At 43.7% G+C, this 19,300-nt stretch overlaps 1 protein-coding gene across 1 annotated transcript in view; it reads left to right on the forward strand.

Annotated features, from left to right (window-relative positions):
- KPNB1 (karyopherin subunit beta 1) overlaps window positions 1-19,300 on the forward strand; it is a 2,271,876-nt gene that overhangs the window by 1,523,247 nt on the left and 729,329 nt on the right. The window contains exon 15 of the mRNA XM_044055271.1: window positions 14,652-14,796. Coding sequence (XP_043911206.1) covers window positions 14,652-14,796 — 145 coding nt within the window. The remainder of the gene's footprint in view (window positions 1-14,651; window positions 14,797-19,300) is intronic.

The following is a 19,300-nucleotide window of genomic DNA, read 5'->3' on the forward strand; positions in this document are numbered from 1 at the left end:
CTCCAAATGGATAGCACACTGCATCCATTCCTGCTACAAGTACCATGGAAAATCTACCCCACAGGGGATCAGAACCCATTCCACGAGGGCTACCTCAATCTCTACAGCATTTCTCAGGGGAGTACCTACCAGGGACATCTTGGAAGCTGCAACCTGGAGTTCAGTACACACCTTCAAGCATTACCACTCGCCTATCTTTTCGAAATCCAGAGCTAGATTTGCTACAGCAGTCTTACAAGGCCTGATAGCCAGCCCTAATACTTCTTGACTGCCTCCACCCTTCCTCAGCTTTGGGAATCAACCCAAGTGTGACTGCAACAGTGAAACACGAAGAATATAGTACAGTTGTGTACACGTAACATAAATGCAGTTTTTGGTGTATTCACTGCTGCAGTCCTTGTTACCCTCCCTCCAGCCCCATTGACTTTTCTGTACTTTCTACCTATCCTCTTTTTTGGCCATATCTTAAGGCAATGGTGTTTACGTTTTACTGGAAGTGATCCACAACATGTAATTGCTTCCTGTTTTGGGGACTCCTGACATCTGGGGTAAGAAAAACTGATGTAATGGCGTCGGCTGCATGTTTTATACCCCTGACAACCTGATGTCATGGAAGAGGCGACTGCATCCGATGCAGAAATCCCAAGACTCTGGTGTTTGGGCCGACTGAGGGCTACCTGCAGGCAGATAACCCAAGTGTGATGACTGCAGCAGTGAATACACTCTAACGTCTACATTTATGGTAAGTGTACACAACTTTACTTTCCTCAGACTATTGAGCTACATGGTATCAAGAATTTTGTCATTGGCCCGTCTACAAAAGGAAGCTCCTAATTGTACCTCAAACAGGTGGAGGGCAACTCACCCAGTCTCGAAACTGACATGTATCTTCTCAGCTCCAGTACAGTCTGAGACTGCCCTTTAGATCACACCAACCCAATAGGACCCTTCACTACAGACTTAGATGTGACCTGAAGGTGTGTGTGAACTCTGCAAATTCAATGGATTATGGATCATAACATGAGAAAAATGAAGTTGTGCCTGTTTTGGCACTGAAAGCCTTTACCCACATTTAAGAGGGCAGTGTTTAGGCTGGCAGTATAACTCTGGTTCCTAAATGTGGGGGGGTTGTACCTACCCTGCAGGTTTGCTGTGATAGCCCATGGGTTAGGTATTACTGTCATCAGCCTGTCTCCCTCAAGATGGGTCTGGCAGTAAGTCAGAGTAGCTGTTGTACCTGTATTAATGGATGTTAAGCAGGAATGTCTTTCTAGACCTGACTGCGGCATGGGATGTTAGAAATACTTACTCCTAGACTGTCAAAACAGACAGCTGAAAGTGATGCTGCAAAACAGCAACACCAAAAGCTTGGAAGATGAACTTCCCAGAATATCAGGAAAGTTTTCTCCCATACACGACCCAGAGTACTCATAAATCAAGGAGAAATATCAAAGCAAAACTGTTTTTACCTCCTTTACAGCCTAACAAGGGGAAAAATAAATTTCCTCAGCTGGCAACCCTTGCACAGGACTAAGGATCCCTTCTGGGCACCAAGGTTGAATATTTGGATAATTTCATATTAATCCTTGCACATGTGCTCTGAGGAAATGCTTAAAACGGAGGATGCTAAGAAGCCAAAAATGAGTACATCTGCCTTGCTAAAAGAAAAGCCGCCCTTTCTGATGCTTGCCCAAAAACGAAACACACATACAGTCCTGTAGTAGTATCTTAACTGTCCTTAAGTATCTTTTAAGGTTCATGCGTCTTATTTCAGATTATTTGTCCAGAGGTCCACCTGTTTACTCAGGCTTTCACTAAAACTATTCTTGCTGCACCAAGGATCTTTTAGAAAACTTGACCCATGCACCTTTCGTACCAATTTAATCTGTACTCCATTTTTGTCTTGAAGAAATACTGTTAGAGAAGGATCTCTAATCTTAAGGATAGCTTGGAGACCTAGTAACTGTGAATCTCTGGATAATTAGGATGTTCTTGTTTCACTGTTGCAGTCCTGACTTGTGGAATTTCCTACTGTGGAAGCCCTTGGCCTGCCAACTACCAGAGTAACAAATCTCCCTCCTAAGGCTGGCTGATGTTCTGACATCAGTAGACTTGGGTATATAGGAAGCCAGCCGACACCATTATATCAGTCTTGCCATCTGAGCTGGCAGCACTGTTTCAGTAAGTCTTGTCCGCATCAAAGTAGTCTAAAACTAAGTACCCTGTTTTTTCTTTAACTCATGTCAGTTAAGGTTTTAACCAGTGTCTGGTAAGGTTAACCGTTGTCTTTACTATAAGCATATCCTATAATGAGATTTTCACATGTCACCTGTCTAGGCCCTGATCACGATGTTCCTAATTGCCGTTTTTGCACCCATTTCAACTCTAGGACTGTCAGGCATAGGGCTGAAATCTTAACTAGGCGTCTTGGTCTGCCATCCACTTCACATCTGATGGCATCCACTGGTTGAGCTCCCTAAGTGTCGGAAGGGCAAGGAAAAAAGTGCCAAACTTAGGGTCTCCTTGTACAGCTGTTCCCAGTATGTCAATTCCTCAAGACTAGTTATCTGAGGGAGATGAGTTGCTTTTGCCACCCCCTTCTGCAACTGAGGTGGTGCAGGTGTCTGTCTGAGACCTGTAGCAGTCAGACATGCTGTCAGGTCCCTAAATTTCTGTATAGGCCTTGGCTTTTAGTTTGTCGGTGTGGTCTGGAGTGGCTCAGCAGAGTGCTTATGACGAGCGATCTTTTACTGTTGATGTCCCCTTGCTGCATCAGCCTGCATCTGTTTATAGAGAGACTGGCGTCAAGATTGCAGATGTGCCTAGGCCTTCCTGCTTCACTGCACAAGGATATCAGCAGTACCTGGTGAGGTTAGCTGAAGACCTTCTCTCCTTTGTCACAGCTAGACAACCCCTTTGGAGCCTTCCCCAGAGAAAAGGAAGAGGGATTCCTACCCCTGATGTTTTCTCAGAACCTCCTGATTAAGATTCTGACCAGGAGGAGTCCTTTCCTGGAGGAGCGGCCCTGCCTTACTATTGAAGATTCAGAAGAGAATCTGGCTTTGTCACCCCCTGAAGACTTCAATTTTGGGGAAATATTCCATGCCATGAGGGAGCATTTCTAGTGGAAGCCACAGGATTGCCCACAGTCTAAAAAGGGTTGGGGGAGTTCCTTGACCTTCAGAACACAAACCTTTGGCTCTTCCTCCTGTATTCAAGGTGGGAGAAGATGTTTTTATGGATTCTTCTCTGAATGCAGATTCTCTTCCTGCAGCCCCTCTATCCAGATAAGTTTTATTGGGTGCTGGACTATAAATACCTCTTCAAAAATCCTTCTGCTGATCCAGAGGTTCACTCCTGGACTTAAGGAAGCAAGAGCCAGTTCTTCAAAAAACCCTTTACCTACAGACAAAGAAAGCAGGGCCCTTTACAGGTTTGGTAGAAGTTGTACACTGGCTGTTAATTGCCAGTTTCATATCAAATACCATCAAACCACTTTAGATCAAATGAAGCAAAATGTCCTCCCTGGAGGACAAGAACATTTCCAAGGAGCAGTTGGACCTTTGTCATTCCAGCTTCCAGGTAGCTAGACCTTCATTACACTGTGGCCATGATACCATGGAGGCCTCTACCTGAGCTTAGGTCTCTGGTTCTGTCATTAGAAGGCATGTTTGGCTTGAACAGCCCCTACCAGACCATGTGAAGGTCAGACTTCTGGGTGCCCCCCTGGACAAGGACTTCCTCTTTCGGCCAAAAGCTGAGGCTGTGATCAAAAAGATGAAAGATGAGCAAAGTCTATGCAGACTGTCAATGATTTCCTCCATATTCAGCCTCTTGGGTTTAGTAGGAATTTTCTCACTTAACACTGGTCCTTTCCCCTCAGTCAAAAAGCGTGCAAGAGAAACATTGGAGGGAAAGGCCTCAAAGGCAGCACCAATCATAAATGCCCAGGAAGGGGAGTTCTAAGCCACAGGGCCCTGGCAGAGCAGCAATGAATTTTCCTTCCCCTCCCTGTGCCCCCACCCTCTCCCAAAGAGAGAGGAGGAAGGCTGTCCTGTTCAAGGAAAATTCATCCCTCATCACTTAAAACAAGCGAGTTCTGAGTGTTATCTCGAGTGGTTTACAAGGATCACTTTCTAAGAGTCAGATACTTGAGTTGCCCAGATATTCCACAAAATCAGAGTAGAGGCCTTTTCAAAAATTCACAACCTGTGCTCACAGGGCTCTGTAGAACCAGTGCCAGATCACCAAATAGGAAAGGAGTTCTATTCCTGGTTCCCAGAAAGGAAGGCTCTTTGTGCCCTATTCTGGACTTCCACCCACAAATCATTCCCTGTTGGTACCAAAATTCAAATTGCTGATCCTTCAAAAGCTTCCCATGGTAGACCCTTGGGCCTTAATGGTTACCCTGGACCTAAACGATGCTTGCATGCACATTCCTATAGAGAAGTCTTGCAGATGTTTTCTGTTTGAGCAGGCACCAGTCATTTTTAGTTCTCTGCACTGCCCTTTGGCTTGTCTACTGCTCGCAGGGTCTTCACAAAGTGCTTGGCTCCTGTTGTCACCTTCAGCAGAACAAGAAGGGTCCAAATTTATCCCTATTTAGATGACTGCCTTATTCAAGCCATGAGTCAAAACCCAAGGATCTGGCCTTCACTGAGAATCTCATCACCTACTTTGGGGTTCACTGTAAGTCTTTGCAAGTCCCACATAGACCCATTTAGCAGGATCTCTTCAAAAGGCCTTTCTCCTGCCAGAAAAAGGTGGTCTCCCTGACTCAATACTTCCAAAACATTATGCAGAGAATGTCAGCAAGGAAATTCCGCAGAGCATCAGACTACTATGTATCTTGTATCTTCGTGATCCCCCTGGCCAGGCTGCACATGATGAAGCTCCAGTGATATTTCAAGAATCTGTGGTGCCAACACTTGGTCCTTGGTGACAAAAATTCAGCTGATCTCTCGCCTCAAGAAAGGTGGACACGGGCATGCACCCATAACCTGGGGCTTCAAGTTCACCCCTCAGGGCCAAACTTTAACCATGGATGCTACAGAGAATACTTGGGGGCACATTTCCAGCACCTTCATTCCCAAGGCAGAAGGGAAGTTCAGCTCCGAGATGAGTGCATAAGTCAGAACTGGTAGCAGTTCGAAAGTGCCTGTTAGCTTTCAAAAAAAGGAAACCAGGGGTCCTGCTAGTCAAAATAGACAAGTCATGTGGTACATAAACAAGGAGGCACTCACTCTGCTAGCTATGCAGGTCCGGGACCAAGCTCACTCTGGGGTTGCGCCTCATGGCACAGTACCTTCCAGGTGCTCAAAACACTGTAGCACATCACCTCAGCAGGAATCTGAATGACCCCCACGAGAGGTATCTGCATCATTTCTTAGCATGATCCAGGAATGGGGATGCCCACAGATGGAATTATTTGCCACCAAAGAAAAAGTTAAACTAAAAAATTGTTCCAGGAGCATATAACCCGCAGCCAAGCGAACAGTTGCTTGCTTCTTCCTTTGGAGCCGCCTGATAAGCCCAGACTGGTGCAGGCAGCACTGGTTCCCACTGCTACTAAGTATAACCGACGAAATTCTGTGACCGATGCCTCTGAGAGTAGACCTGACTCGGGACAAATTCTGTGCATCCTAGTCTGCAGAGACTCAGCCTAGATAATCTCCCAGCATCCTCTAAGCATACCCTAAGCAAACAAGTTAGACATTCTCAAGGAAGCTAGAAGGCCTAGTGCTAGGAAATCGTACTCAGACAAGTGGAAAAGATTCTGCATTTTGTGTAAACAGCAAGGCATCCATCCTAATTTAGCCGGTATCTTTGCTATTTTAGATTTAGCTGTCCTTGTTGGAGGCCTATCCTTTTCCCTCCATTAAAATTCACACCTCTGCCATTTCAGCCAACATTCCTGTTCCCCCCTTTTCCCATCCCCTGCTGAAATCATTCCTTAGAGGAGTGATTCACATCAGACCTTCCAGGAGGCAGCCACACTTCCATGGTACCTCACTTTTGTTCTGGAGAAATTGACACTACCCCCTTCGAACTAGCAGCTTCTGCTGAATTAAAATCCTTAAGTTCATGGGTGTTTACTAGGCTAACAACCAGAAGGGCCTTTTTAAGTCTTAGCCAGGTATCCCAAATCTGACAAGTTCTGCTACCTTTCTGCTGGCTTATGTGCGACGTCCCACATACCCTGCAGTAGCCAGTCTTTTGTATACTGGCCAAATGTCTGGTCCGCTTTTGGCAGTCTTTCTCTCATGTTAAGAATACTGCAACATAAGAGGACATCTATGGTTATGGTAAGATTTTGCACAGGTATTCTTTGACTGCAGCAGTGAATACACTAACATCTACACTTGTGCTAAGTGTACACAGCTGTACTTTCTTCTTTGGGTTGTCAACTGACATTCTGAGCCTTATCAACTACAGAGGGTAGGTTTAATTGTTGCGGTATCAGTTCTGCCAGCATTTTGCTTTGCCCTTGTCTGGCCATCCACAAAGTCTGTTGCTGAATGTATGGTTTCTTTCAGAGCACAGTGGTGACACTGCCTACAGAAGGGTCCTGTACATTTGTGTAGTCCTCCCCAGAGTGTCTTAGAAGTGGAAGAGAAACACTTGGCATGTGGCTGAAAGATTTGATCATGCTCTTCTGATGCCAGTAAGCCTTGGTCTTCATGCCACTGAGCATGCTTCCTTTGAGGAAATTTTAAATTTGATACAGGGACAGTATCTTAACGTGATTGAGAGATTTCTGATTAACACTATGCCTGGAGCTACTGGGAGTAGAGTCCATGCCTACATCCATTTCACCAGTAGTTAAAGGACCACTATGGGCAAATGATGAAGAAAACGTATATTTTTTATCTTGCCATGATTTACTACACCTCCCAAAGCTGCCTGCAGCAAAAGTACTCATTCCTAATTTTATTTTGTTTTTACTCTTGTATGCCCTCACGGGGGCAGACATTGATTCCTTTGGAAAGCTAAATCTGTCCTATAATGCCATAGCCGGCCTTAGGCATAGGCCAACTAGGCGGCCGCCTAGGGCGCCAGTCTAGCAGGGGCACTTTCTAATATTTATTTGATGTAGTTAGACCAGGATGGGGGCACCAGGTAGTGTGGTGGGGGGTGCCATGGAGCCCTTTTGCCTAGGGCACCAGTTGACCAAAGGCCGCTGCTGCGTAATGCACAGACTGAGAACAACTAGCCCTACCATTTGTTGTCAGACTAGACTTCCATTCACTTAGAATGGAACACCTGAAAAAAAACGCCAAGTTTGAGTCTGCATCTCGTGTGATTGATATGTGCTGAGCTTTACAAATGTTCCTACTGATGTACTACACATTCTCTGAAAGAAACTTGCAAAAGTGTCAACAAATTACTGAAGACTTCACAAGGAGCAGTTTTGCAAGTTTCAGTTCCTGGCCAGGTTACTCCTCCCTTCTCCCCTCTTTCAGTGGGCTACAGTCTCGCATTTCCAGCTTTACTAGATTCAACTATTTTGTCTTCTTTGCATGACAATAGACATAAAAAAAATCACAGCCTGGTGTGCCACTAAATCTGTTCCCTTGTATGTCTCTTCACTTCTGAATAGCATTTAAAAAAAATCTTCACTTCTGAATAGCATTTTCCAGGAATAAAAAAAAAAAAAGGCAAACTCATCAGTCCAAAGTTTAGGCCAGTCTATCCATTTTTCAAATGTGCACAGTAAAATATTCAACTTGTAATGCATTTTGGCTGCTGACATGGCTATCTTTACATAATTTCCTTATAGTATAACCTGAACTTATGGTATTTAATGTTAAACAACAGTTCTCAGTTTCTTAACTACCTCCCAAGCCTCTGATGTGACCTAGTACTTTTTCTTACTATTGCTTTATCTAGTTTGTTTTAGTTGTATACCTGTAGCATGTCTCTCATCCTCTCAGCAACAGACTCCTGGAGAAAACTTCCAAAGCAGATACTTGTATTGAAAGAGTAGCAGCAACTGTAGCAGTGATACCACAATCCAAAACAATGCACTCATAGTACTGACAAACACAAGGAATGTATGTGTCTGAATCAAGCAGTGATGAAATTGCTAGGGACATCACTGAGCACAATTTTACTTTTAATCTCTCCATTTCATAATGCATCACATTTGCTCCACACTTATAAAGGCACAGCTACACAGAACATACCAATCAAATTTAGGGCTTTTCCCACCTCTCTGCAAAACACTATGGCAAACAAATGAAAATGATTGATGGATGTTGGTTCAGGGCTCCCGTCCATATCTCAGACTTTTGCAGAAAGTCCAGATTTTTTTGTATGTTTTTCATAAAATTGCAGTTTTCTGGCAAATCATTGAACACTAAAGTCAGAAAGTTGACAGGCATTTGATTTTCAGACTTCATATCCTTAAGAAAATTCACTCTAATGCAAAACCTGTTTATCAACTTTCTAAGTTTGTAAATGCAATATTTATAAATTGTCCCAGTTTTTGGGCCTTTGTCCCCTTTTTATGGCCTTGTCCAGATTTCTTGTTCTATGAGAGGTATGCTGCCATCCCTTCCTACTGGAGCCAGTCTACTGCACTTGCACAAGTGTCCCCCCTCAGCAGGGCAGCAAGCCGGTATCTGCAGATTTGCTTTATAGTTCTTTTACACCACACACACACACACACACACACACACACACACACACACACACACACACACACACACACAAAATGATACACAGTTAATGCGGACAAATCTGTTTGTTCAAGGTCACCAAACTTTTCTCCAAACCCAGTTTTATGACGCCTGCTACCCATCCACTTGACAGTCTGCAGCTGTAAATCTTGTTCATGTTCTTTCTTATTTTCCTTGGCTTCATTTCTTGTAATGTTGCTTTTGCTCCTGCCTCCCATATCTACGCTAATTATTACTTCTAACAAATACTTTTTTCTCACTTTCTTCTCTTCCCCCTCTTTATCCACTTTGAACTTTTCCACTCTATTTGCTTTGAGTAAATAATGAACTGTCACCCTTACAATGTCAGTGAATTTTAATGCTACATATTGTATTTAGTCTAATAGGTTCATAGGTAAGTACTAGGCTTTCTGCCCAAGGGCTTAATTAAGCCTAGCCAACAAGGTTCCCTGGCTTATGCCACCCAAGAAGTTTATTTTCCTGTGCCACTGTCTAGCAGAGCCACAGAAGTGATTCCCGGGGTATATTTCCTATTTCCCATCCACTCAGAGTGCTAATGAGGAACTTTGCTTGACATAGATGGGTAACTTGTTCCAGAGTATGGGAAGTCTCTGGGACCGGAATCTATCCCTCCAGCATGTTTTGTTTATTGTGGTGACAAGGTTTAAGTCCATAGAGCATGTAGCTCTGAGGGATTGGTATTTCTTTAGGTGTAGCATGTCCAACAGCTCTCTGTTTGACATAGCTTTATATATGTTAGGCAGAAATCACCTCAGAGTAGGCGATATGCTACGGAGTAAAGCTGGATTTATTTGAGATGTTTAGTGTAGGGCATCTGTTTGAGGCCAGTAATCCTCTTTGTGAGCTACTTCTGTGGCTTTTCCAGCTGCTGCAGATGTCTTGAGGTACACTCAAAAAGGGGTGTCGTACTCTATAATGGGTCTGATAAGTGTCGAATAGAGGGGAACAGTGACCTCAGCCTGTATGAGAACCCTTTTGTGATGGTGTGCCACGTAGGACTTCCTGACTACTGTGGCGATGTGATTATCAAAGGAGAGGCTACTGTCCACCTGGGTCCCAAGGTCTCATCACACATTCGGTGTTAAGTAGATTGCTGCCTATGTGGTAGTTCATGGGTACAGACTTTTTACCAAAGGGGATGACAGTGCACTTTTTGGCACCGAGCTTGAGGCCATGGCTCTGACACCAGGCATCTGTCTCAGTGAGGCCCTTCTGTAGAATGTCCACATCATTTGGGGACACAACTATGGCACCTAGTTTGCAGTCATCTGCAAACTTAGTTAGCCAGAGGCCTTCTGTGTTGGCCTATACTTCAGAGAAGTAGATACCAAACAGGAGAGGTCCCAGGACTGAACCCTGTGGTACTCCACATGAAACTGGTTTGATGTCAGATTTGGATTCTGCAACTTTTACAGTTCGGGTTCTGTCAAGTGAGCCAGTTGGCAACCCATCTTGTGAGATAGGGATTTATACCTAGTTTAGTGAGTTTAGCTATAATTCCAGAATGGGGGATGGTGTCGAAAGCCTTGGTGAGGTCAAGATAGGCTGTGTGAACCACCTTAGCCTCATCTACGGCTTTGGTGACTGCCTCAGTCGATTAGATTCAGGATGCATGATCTGCCTTTCATAAACCTGAACTGGATGGTGTCCAGAGTTTGGAGGTTACCAGTGTCCAAGTTCCATGATGTGTTCCATGGCCTTGCAGACCAGGCTCGTCAGGCTAATAGGGCAATAGTTCCCAGGATCCAGTGGTGGTTCCCCCTTTGTGGAGTGGTATAACTGTTGCTGTGCACCATTCAGTGGGCACAAAGCCTGATGTGAGGCTATGATTGAACATGGTGCTTAGGTGGGAAGCCAGTTTGTTCTGAAGTTCGTGTAAAACACAGCCTGGGATGGTCCTGTGGATGCTGTGTTTTTGGCTTTAGAGAGTGCAGCTTCTACCTGTGTAGCTGTGATTACAGGGACTCTGCATTCTTCCTGTATAGATATGGGCCCTTTAGGGTGTAAGGGTGGTAAAGTTAGCACTAAACCTATCTGCCCGGATGTTGCCAATATCAGTTGGTCCTGTAATTTTCATGCCGTTGTGCTGTAACTCAGAGCAGATCTGGGTGTTGCCATTGAGATTCTTGACATAGCTATAGAATGCTTTGTGGTTGTTCTTAGAATCAGTGGTGATTTTATTTTCATAACTAGCTTTGGAGGCTCTTATAAGGGATCTCAGCTTCTTACTGAGGCTGACCAGGGAGCTCCACCACTCATGGGATTTTATTCTTTTGCAACAGTTTTTTCCTTCTGTTGTACAGTTTCTGGCAGGGGACCACCAGATTGGCTTCCTTTTTTTGGAGGATAGCTTCTTGGTTTGGGATAGCACGATCCATGCACACATGTAAGTGCTTATAGAGTGCATTTGTGTAGGATTCAGCAGTTGTAACTGTACTGTCCATCTGCATGGGTGTCATGAAGTTTGCCACTTATGTCTTAAGAAGCATGAAGTTTGCTTTGGGGAAATTTTTTACCGTGGTTTCCTTAATGGCGGGGCAGGATGTGGATATCTAGGGTGATTAGCTTATGGTCTGGTCTGACCATTGAGGAGTTGACTTTGGGTGTGGAACTCAAGTTGGTAATGACTAGGTCTAGGATATTGTTGCCCTTGGTGGGTGTGTGGATAAGTTGATCCAGGGCACTGGAATTTATGAATTCCAGAAAGCGTTGAGCAAAGGAGTTGGTACATGAGTAGTTTTCCCAGTTAATGGTGGGTAGTTGAAATCACCCATTATTAGGGTGTTTGAACCCTAATAGTTTCCAGTATATCATGAAAAAGTGGGAATCCTGGGGCATGGTGGAGGATCTGTAGCAAGCTACAATTTGGGTTGTAGTTTTGCCCAGAGTTAGTTGCACTTGGATAACTTCGGATGCATTATGCTGAGCAAGTAGCCTGGAGGTGTGGATATCCTTAATGAATATGGACACATGGTGTTCCGGTCCAAGTTACGTGGCTGTAAAGTGTGGTATGAGTTATAGCCTGGTAGTGCAGGGGTGCTCTTTGGAGCCTTAAACCAGGTCTCAATCACTGCACAGTTATCTATGTTCTCCATTTTAAGGAGTTCCATGAGTGAGTGCATTTTGTGATTTAGACTTCTAGCATTGAGTAGCATTACCCTCCGTTATTGTTTGCCGGTTCCTGTTACTGTGGTGAATTTGTCATTTGAACTTTGTCTAAAAAAGGCACTATAGGGGCAGCAAGAGCCTTAGCCAGTATCCGGAATCCCATGGGCGACAGGTGCAGGCCATCTCTGTCAAAGCATTGTGGTCTGTCGACCATGTCGTCCCAGGCAGACATGCTAGATCCCCTTAGAATGCCACCAGAAGCTTATCCAATTGTTAGTCGATCATTTTGTCCTTGTACTGCGATATCATTCTGGGCAATGGCAGAATGCTACTCAGGGCTAGGGTCATACCTCCCTGGGCTACAAGATCGGAGAGCTCTTCCAGGTCTCTCAATGTAGTCCTAGGAGGTGCATCTCAGGTCATTCACACCAACATGGACAATGACAGTCATATTTGTACTTGTTGTGGAGTGACCCGAGTGCGTGGGTTATGTGGCAGATCCTGGCACCCGACAGCTGACAGCCTTCTTGTTTAGCCTGGTGAGTGGGACATCAGTGTGCCTGACTATAGTCACCTATGACTAGTGTGTTGGGTACGTTGCTTTGCCTAATATATACATATGTTTGCCTATAATATCTGAATAAATGAGTGGGATTTTCATGACTGCATCAAGGAAACATTTTCCTTCCTTCTAGGATTTTTCTTTGTATATTCAGTGATTTTCTTAGTATATTTTATTTTTTTTATTTATTTTCCATTTGTTTACCAGGTTAGACCGACTGGACACAGGATGATCGTTTTCAGCAGAAACTGTGGGAGAAAAGCTCCAGATACATAGTAAACAGTTATAAAATAGCTATTTTGTACAAAGAGCGTAGAAAATATAAAAGGAGTAAAATCAGTGTGTTACAGTTGATGCAGCATACAGTGGTTAGAATATTGAGAAACAATTAAACAAGATAATATGCAACAAATATGCAGTTGCTTGAACATAAATTTAAAAGGAAGTTTCCATAGATACGGGGTCATAAACTAGAAATCATAACTACATTGATATAATTTGTTTTAATGATGGTAGGTGTATATTGTACATGTCATGTGCACAAATATTTGTATTAATCTATGTATTTACAGTATATTGACAAAGTACTGGGTCACATCAGAGGCTTGGGAGGTCATGAAGAAACTGAGAACTGTTGTAAAGCTTGGCATTGAATACCATAAGTTCGGGTTATGCTATAAGAGAAAAACTATGTAAAGATAACAATCTCAGCAGCCAGAACGTATTATAAACTGAATATTAGTGTGCACATTTAGAAATGGATAGTTTGGTCCAAACTCTGGACTGATGTGCGTGCTTTTTTTTTTTTTTGTGTTTTTTTTTTATTATTCCTGGGGAAATGCTATTCAGAAGTGGAGACGTATAAGGGAACAGTTTTAGTGGCACACCAGGCTGATTTCTTTTGTCTATTGTCATGCAAAGCTGACAAAGTAGTTGAATCTACCCAAGCTGGATATGAGACTAGCCCACTGAAGGAAGGGATATGGGAGGAGTAACTTGGCCAGGAATTGAAACTTGCAAAACTGCTCCTTGTGAAATGTCTTTATCTCAGTAATTTGTTGACACATTTGCAAGTTTCTTTCAGAGAATGTGTAGTACATCAGCAGGGACAACCTTTGTAAAACTCTGCACGTACCAGTCAGTGACGCATGAGCTGCAGACTCAAACTTGGCATTTTTTTTCAGGTGGTCCATTCTAAGTGAATGGAAGTGTAGTCTGACAACAAATGGTAAGGCTATTTGTTCTCCGTCTGTGCATTGAGACAGATTTAGCTTTCTAAAGGAATCACAATGTCTGCCCCCATGAGGGCTGACGAGAGTAAAAAAATTAAAAATAAAATTGGGAATGAGTACTTATTTTGCAGCAGGCAGCTTTAGGAGGTGCAGTAAATCATGACAAGTTAAAAAATGTTTTTTCATTGTTTGCCTGTAGTGGTCCTTTAAAGCTTCCATCTTGAGGGCACACTTTTGAAAGTGCTTTTTTGAAACTGTTAGCTGGTATAACTTGTGTTGTAGGAAGCTTGCCTGTAGGGGAACCCAGTGGGTGGACTTGCCCAAGTCAAAGCTGGCATCAGCAGTTTGCCACGCAAGTCTTTCCCTTCAGCTGTTGTCTCAACTTCCAAATACACGTGCTCCATTACCAAGGGTACCTAAAACTGGTGAAGGACATGTTTGTGGTGGTACCACATACCTCCCTAAAACACATTTTGGGGGGGGGGGGGTGAGCGGTCTTAAAAAGAGTAATGTGGTTATGAAGTCACTGACATCCACACACAGGCTGACTTTGGCACTGGTTACCAGAAGTCGTGGGTGGTTAAGAATACATCCCTTGCCTGAGTATGTCAAAAGGCAGTTGAACGCTCTATTGCACTTCCTTCAAACCCCCTTAATTGTATTTAACTTATTGTAGCAGTTCAGTTTTACTTTGTAGTGCCCCGTAACAGTTTAGAGCTTGCTTATAACCGTTATGTACAGGGTTTAGTGGCTGAGGAAGATGCCTTGCAACTGTTTTTTTTTTTTTTTATGGCTCTCATCTATGTGGAAAGACTGGTGGTAGTCGGAGACTCTCCTTTCTTGGGAGCTAAAACTGTGACCCAATATGTTGAAGAGGTAAGTGAATAAAATTGCCTGTTACTGACGTTTTTACATTTGGTTATAATTTGACTAATATGTTTAATAAAGAATTTGTGCAAAGACAAAGCTTTAGCTGCTAGGAATATTCCACTGGGAATGAAATATTTCTTGAATAGTCTAAAGGTTTTATTTTTGTGCATTTTCTAGAATGTGCTTCGGAAAGTGCAGCATCAAGATGCCCTTCAGATATCCGATGTGGTTATGGCGTCCTTGTTAAGAATGTTTCAGAGCACAGCAGGATCTGGTGGTGTGCAGGAAGATGCTCTGATGGCTGTTAGTACACTTGTGGAAGGTTAGTACTATGCTGGCCTTAGTACTGAATTCAAGGGCTTTCTTTGGAGCAGCAGTTTGTGCTCTTAACTAAGCTACCAGACTCTCTCTGCTGTAACTTGCAAAAGATGAGGACAGTAGGCTTGAGTAGTACTTCTAACAAAGTTTTAAACTATTTCTTGCCTCAACATCTTGAAGTTAGTTACAACTGGAAGTGTATATTTTCAGTTTGTTTCTTTCAAGGATTTTTTTGGTAACATGTTTTCCAGGTAAATGTATTTTTTCCTGACTGTTCTCCCTCTGTCCCTTTGTTTTTCATGTTCTCCTTTAGTTGTGGTGGCATGTGACATTTCAGTCATACTTATATGATAGCATGTGCCTTTGGTAAGCAGCTGTGTTTTGAGTTTTGCTCCAACCATCTGATATATCAAAAGGGAGTGGCAACTAGTGTGCCTTACCTGGGGGGCTGGAACCTTGATGCATCCTAACCTGAAGGGGCATGGGCTGACAAGACGATACGAGTAGTTTTCCTTTCAGGCATGTCCATCTCTAGCAATTAGATGGCTGTTGCAGTAGCCTAATCTACATGGGATGTATTCTGCTAAGGGTGTGACATCTGGCCTTCCACATGCTTGAGGGTGTGCCAGTAGAAAAGCAGACGACACGAGTGCCAAACTTGAACTTGTTGCTGTTGAAGCTACTAGCAGGATGGTGGGTGGGTAACCTGGACTGCAACAGTGAATACACTAACATAGTTGAGTACCTACCATAAATGTAGATGTTGGTGTATTCACTGTTGCAGTCCAGGTTACCCAAAATCCCCCTTATCTTTGCTGGACTTTATCTGTACTTTATTTCTATACAACCTATGTGGTGTATTTGCTTGTCGGTGAAGGAAACTTGTTACTTAGTGCATGTATGCTTATTGACTTATTTTTAGCCTACCCTTTTGGGGGCACCTGACATCTGGGGCAAGAAAAACTGAAGAAAATGGCGTTGGCTGCATCTTTTATACCCCTGGCGCACTGACGTCAGGGAGGAGGCGACAGCGACCTATGCTGGACCTAAACTTTGGAATTCAGTCTGACTGCGGGTAGCCTGCCAGCAGGATAACCCAATTGTAATGACTGCAACAGTGAATACACTCTAACATCTACATTTATGTTCTTTCTTGATAAAATAACTGAAGGGTCAGCCCTTGGTTACAGAAGATACCTGTGACAGAATCCTTATACAGCTTCTAGTTTCTTAGGAACAGGAGCATGACACTCAGAACTGCTGTAACTGGGAATAGAGCTACTGGTTTGGGTAGGTTTTACCTGTGACAGGTCACATCACCTTTGAATACCTCCTTATGCTCCCATTTAAACCAAGTCCTTCATCCTTCCAACAGTATCAAGAGAAACACTATTCCTCTGGAGAATCTAAAATTGTCTTCAGATTCCAATTGCTAGTTTTCAGGTTAGTGTCATGCACTTCAGAGTAAGATTCTGAATTGGAGGTAGAAGTCTTCGTTTTTGAATGAGGCGGGGTCTGGAGAAGTAGTCTGAAGGGATCAAAATGCCTTGAGCCAGACCTTTGGTAAGAGAACAATTTTTATGCTTCTATTAAGTAGGTATAGATGGAGTAGAGAAGTTTCACCAGTCTTTTCCCCTTAGTGTCTAAAGGAAAGCTTCACTCTGATGTCTGGGCCGCCCTGGTTGCTGTCCACTTCGTCACATCTGCATGATGCTGTCATCCCTTTCTGGTAAAGCTTGGTTCTTCCTTATAATTAGTGTAAGTCTGGGCGTAGAGGGTGTGGTAAACTAACTTAGTGGCTTCCCAAGAGGTAGCATGAGATTGGTAGAACACCTGCAAATGGTCATAGGAAAATGCTGAAAACACTCTTGAAACCCAACTTTTCTTTACCATCAGAAGGACCTCAGAGGTACTGGCCTTGGAAACCAGAGGGCCAAGCAAAGCAGTTGGCTGTTGTAGGTTCATAGGTTACTAGGCTATTGGCCCTAGGGTAAAAATTCTGTACCCATGAACTACCACATAGGCGGTAGTCTACTTAACACCGAAAGTGTGATAAGAGACCTTGGGACACAGGTGGACAGTAGTCTCTCCTTTGATAATCACATCGCGAAAATGGTCAGGAAATCCTTCTGTGGCACACCATCACAAAAGGATTCTCATCCAGAAAGAGGTCATTGTTCCCCTCTAGTCATCACTCATTAGACCCATTAGAGTACAACTCCCCTTTTGGTATGTTCCTCACAAGACATCAACAACTGGAAAGGCCACAAAAATACCTCACAAAGAGGATTACTGGCCTCAAACAGGTGTCTTACGCAGACAGTCTCAAAAAACTCCAGCTTTACTCCGTCACATATCGCCTACTCAGAGGCGATCTCTGCCTAACATACAAAGCTATGTCAAACCCAGAACTGTTGGACTTGCTCCACTTAAAGAAATCCCAATCCCTCCGAGCTACACGCTCTAGGGACCTAAACCTCGTCACCACAATAAACAGAACATGCTGGAGGGATAGATTCCTGTCCCAGAGACTTCCCATACTCTGGAACAGACTACCTATCTATGTCAAACTGAGCTCCTCAGCACTCCAAGAAAAATCTTGATGATTGGATGGGTAATAGGAAATTCTCCCCGGGGATCACTTCTGTGGTTCTGCTTGACAGGGGCACAGGAAAATAATTTTCTTGGGTGGCGAAAGCTAGGGTACATTTTTGGCTAGGTTTGTATAGGCCCTAGGGCCAATAGCCTAGTTACCTACCTATGAACCTTTGTAAACCTAGCTATGTTAAACCCTTGTTCCCTTATTGACCAGGTTGTATGGTCTATATCTGTAGCATTAGTCTATAACCAGCACAGACTGCCCTTATCCAAGAAGGGCATAAAGGACACACTCTGGGTCTCTCATCCAGATGGACGGCAAGATTTGGTTCTGCAAATCACAGGGTTATTACAACACTCCATTGGACAGACCACCTTGTGGCATTGGTGGTAGTAACTCTAATGAACTTACATCCAAGAGGCAAAGGCAGACTGGAAAAATTGGGTCTTTTGCAGCCCATTTACTGTAAAGCCTTACCAGCACTCCTCAAAGGTTTCCAGGCTATTGCACTCTGAAGGCAGTCATGTTGCAGTGATCCATGCACCCACAAGCCTGGCAAGTTGCAACAGATTCCTGGGTGCTAAACAGAATTTCCACATGCTACTCATTATTTTTTCCTCCCGGTAAGAAAGTTCCAGGTGTTCCACCCAGTCAGTGGGAGCTGAAAGCAGCAGAAATTTCCAAGGTGCTCAGTCTAGCTCTTCCCCGAAGACAGGCGACATTGGACTCATTCTGGATCTGAGTCACTTAAGTCAGTTTGAAAAGCAGACAAAATACTTGAATGGTCACAATCTAGGCCATATTGCCTTTTCTGAGGAAGGACAGTTGGATGTGCTCAGTAGATCTCTAGGACGCATACCATCATGTAAAGGTAGAGAAGCATTCCAGGGGGGTATTTCCAGCTGGAAGCCAGTTATGGCACTGTGTAACCTAGAGGAATGAATCTGCAAATCTGAATTTTTAATTTGTTGTAGAATTTAATGTTTTAGCAATGGTTTCCTTGTGTATGGTATAACGTTAATTATAAGTAATCAGTTTAAATGATTGGATGTTCACTAATTAGCACTGGCATTTAAAAGCTGCTTGGTGTGTTTCAAATCATTCCTAGAAGGCATTCAGCTGAGGTACCAGAAGCACAGTAAAGTAATTTTGAGCAGCTAACTTTGTGGCTCCATTTTTTTTCTTTTTGGTTACATTGCTTTACATTAGTGTTTCAAGTTTGTTTCCAGGTGGAAGCCAGTCATTACCAATTCCGAGCACTGCCTTTGGTCTCACCACAGCCCCTAAGGTGTTTGCCAAGATAATGGCAGTAGTTGCAGCACATCTGCATGCGTAAGGGATCCAGGTTTTCCTGTATCTCAGCAATTGGCTCCTCACGTGTTGCCTCCAAGCATCTCCTGCTGTGCTATCTAACCACCTTGTCCACCTAATGCAAAACCCAGGGATCATAAGTTTACCCAAGAGCCACATGGACCAGTCATGGCAAATATAATTTATTGGTTGCCACCTGGACTTAGTGTTACAAATTGCCCCACTTCAGAGTACTCTCCCTGTGCCTGCTAGTCGCACAGATACATTGACATTCCCCATCATCCTTCAAGGCTAATCCTGTGACTGAGTCTAATGGCCTCCACAAGCCTTTTTGTCCCTCTGCCATACCTCTCCCTGAAGGTACCCCAATGGACTGTGACAAACTTGCATTTCTCAGATGCGCCAAGGTCATATCAGCTGGTGGATAATATCTCCATTAGTGATGGGAGGTCACCTGTTTCAAAGGGATCTGCCATTAGGTATCGTAACCATGGGTGTTTCCCTTCTAGGGTGTGTAGGGTAAGCATTTTGAAGGACGAGTGATCCAAAGTTCTTGGGCATATGTAGAGGCCACTCTTCATATCATTGTCTTGGAGAT

This window comes from Protopterus annectens, chromosome 13.part0 (assembly GCF_019279795.1).
Source record: "Protopterus annectens isolate FY-2018-M chromosome 13.part0, PAN1.0, whole genome shotgun sequence".
Classification (NCBI taxonomy): Eukaryota; Metazoa; Chordata; order Ceratodontiformes; family Protopteridae; genus Protopterus; species Protopterus annectens.